We start from the raw sequence: 2,797 nt of genomic DNA, 5'->3' as shown, positions 1-2,797 counted from the left end.
TGTCAAAATAAAGACCAAACAGTTGATTGATACCGCAACCGGTGGCTCTACTAACTTCTCAACAACCACTGGTATAAAGAAGATCATTGAAGCTATTGTTGCTAATGAGCACTTGGAGTTGTATGATAGATGTCAAAGTAAACCAGAAAGGGTTATCGATTTAAAGCTGTAAACCAATAAAATCAGTATCAAAGATACTATAGCTACTGAAGTTAAGAAGAAGCTGAAGGCGATGAATATAGGTATCCAACAGGTGGCACAGGTCCAGCTGGCTCCTACTGTCTGTTGTGAGATTTGTAATGGTCCGCACCAAATGGTGTATTGTTTTGCAACTCCTTAACAAGTGGAGGAAATCAAATTTTTGAAGCAGAATAATCCTTATTCCAACACGTACAATCCTGGTTGGAAGAATCATCCAAACTTCTCATGGAAAGACCAGAAAGGGACCGCTCCTCAACATGGTCAATACCAAACTCAATATCAACAACAACAACAACAAGCCCCCAAGAAAGCTAATTGGGAGATTGCCATTGAAAGAATGGCATCTCATAATATTCAATTCCAAGAAGAATCCCGTAACAATCATAAAAACACTACAACATCCATAAAAAATCTTGAAGTCCAGATGGGGCAAATAGCACAACAATTAGCCTCGAGTTCTCAAGTACAAGGTGCTCTACCTAGTGTAACTGTGACAAATCCTAGAGAGCATAATAATGTGAGCACTATGATAACAAAAAGTGGTAAATCTGATGAAGTAGTTGAGGAGATGGATGAAGAGGAAGATCAATTGATCGAGGTGGATCTTGAGATCAAAGAAAATGAAGCGGTGATGGAAGAAGTGGTGGCACCGAAACCAGTAGTGAAAGAAACAGTCATTGAGCCTAAGTCAGTTGTGAAGCTTCCTTTTCCCACCAGAAACAAGAAAAAAGGGGCAACATGAGAAAAACTTTGAAAATTTCCTAGAGTTGTTCAAGAAGATAGAGATTAACATTCCGCTGTTGGAGGCAGTTGAACAAATGCCTACTTATGCAAAGTTCATGAAGGACATCATTTCTAAGAGGCGTGCCATCTACACCAACCCGATTATTCTAACCGAAACTTGTAGTGCTATTTTGTAGGGTATGAAGATTCCAATGAAGAAGAAAGATCGAGGAGCAGTCACTATTCCTTGTGCAATTGGAGATAGGCCATTCAACAAAGCTCTTATTGATCTAGGAGCTAGTGTGAGTCTAATGCCATTATCAATTTACAAGAAGCTTGGTATAGGAGCTGTGCAAGATACCAGGATGACACTCCAATTCGTCAATCATTCGGTCAAGAAACCGTATGGTATTGTTGAGGATGTTCTGGTGAAAATTGACAAGTTTGTATTCCTTGTGGATTTCATAATTCTAGAAACGCCTGAAGATGAAGAGATCCCTCTCATTCTTGGGAGACCCTTTTTAGAGACGTTAAGATGCTTGATCAACATAGAAAAGGGGACTATTACGTTTAAGGTTTATGATGAGGAATTAAAGATTGATGTTTGGAACACTATGAAGTACAAAGATGATGTTTGTACCAGTCATACTATAGAGGTTCTGGATCAAGTGATGACATATGATAATCCTTTAAATGCACCACAGTTACCTTTGGAAAGAGTGTTGAGTTTGTCCATTTTCGACAGTGATAAAGAAGTGGATAATGGGGAATCCAAAGTGTAGGCCTTGATGGAAGCACAACCCCCGTGGAAGGGATCTTGACCACACCGGTGGGAAGATTTACGACTACCTCAAACTAGTGAGGAGGATAAATGGCCCAAGAAGGGAACAAAGTTGAAACAACTTCCGGAGAATCTCAAATATGTCTTTCTCGATTCTGAAGGAAAATGACCTGTTATCATAAATTTGAGCCTAAAGAATATCCAAGAAGAGAAGCTCATCCAAGTCCTAAAAAAATACAAAAATGCTATTGGATGGACAATTATGGATTTGAAAGGTATTAACCCTACTGTGTGCATGCATAAAATTCTCATGGAAGAAGACCATAAACCGGTGGTCCACCCGCATAGAAGACTCAACCCAGCAATGAAAGAAGTAGTTCGGAAAGAGGTGGTGAAATTGTTAGACGCAGGTCTTATATATCCTATTTATGATAGCCCTTGGGTGAGTCCGGTGCATGTGGTCCCAAATAAAGGGGGGGACCACCGTAATAAGGAATGAAAAGAATGAGTTAATCCCTACTAGTACAATTACCGGTTGGCGCGTTTATATTGACTACAGGAGGTTGAACATAGCAACTAGGAAGGACCACTTCCAATTGCCATTTATTGACCAAATGTTGGAAAGGTTAGCGGGATATGATTACTATTGTTTTCTAGATGGATACTCCGAGTATAATCAAATTGCATTTACTCCAGAAGACCAAGAGAAGACAACATTCACATGCCCGTATAGCATGTTTGCATACTGAAGAATGCCATTCGGGTTGTGTAATGCTCCAGCCACCTTCCAACGTTGCATGACTTCCATCTTCGTCGACATGCTTGAAAAACATATGGAAGTGTTCATGGATGACTTTTCGGTCTTTGGATCTGTAAGACCCTAATTTTGACCCTAAGATCCCTCATGGCATCATGTTATTGCATAGGTACATTGCCTCAAGGATCATAACATGTTTGGCTCCTTAACCCCAGGGTTGGGACTTGTGAAGTGTTTTGAAACCACCAAGCATGATTGTATTGTATATTATTGCTTTTCTTATTTGTTTACTAACCAAAAGCACAAAAATATGTCACTAACTCTTTTTGTTTTGA

The 2,797-nt window shown here is 39.6% G+C and overlaps 1 protein-coding gene across 1 annotated transcript; it reads left to right on the top strand.

Moving 5' to 3' along the window:
* The first annotated feature begins 1,136 nt into the window (after window positions 1-1,136).
* Window positions 1,137-1,706, top strand: LOC127129724 (uncharacterized). The gene has a single exon (XM_051058856.1). It carries the CDS (start codon window positions 1,137-1,139, stop codon window positions 1,704-1,706), a length of 570 nt encoding a protein of 189 aa, XP_050914813.1.
* The last annotated feature ends 1,091 nt before the right edge of the window (window positions 1,707-2,797 follow it).

The sequence above is a fragment of the Lathyrus oleraceus genome, chromosome 3 (assembly GCF_024323335.1).
Source record: "Lathyrus oleraceus cultivar Zhongwan6 chromosome 3, CAAS_Psat_ZW6_1.0, whole genome shotgun sequence".
NCBI classification, from domain to species: Eukaryota; Viridiplantae; Streptophyta; class Magnoliopsida; order Fabales; family Fabaceae; genus Lathyrus; species Lathyrus oleraceus.
Note: the sequence above shows the minus strand (reverse complement) of the source record. Positions and strands in the feature narration are given on the sequence as shown.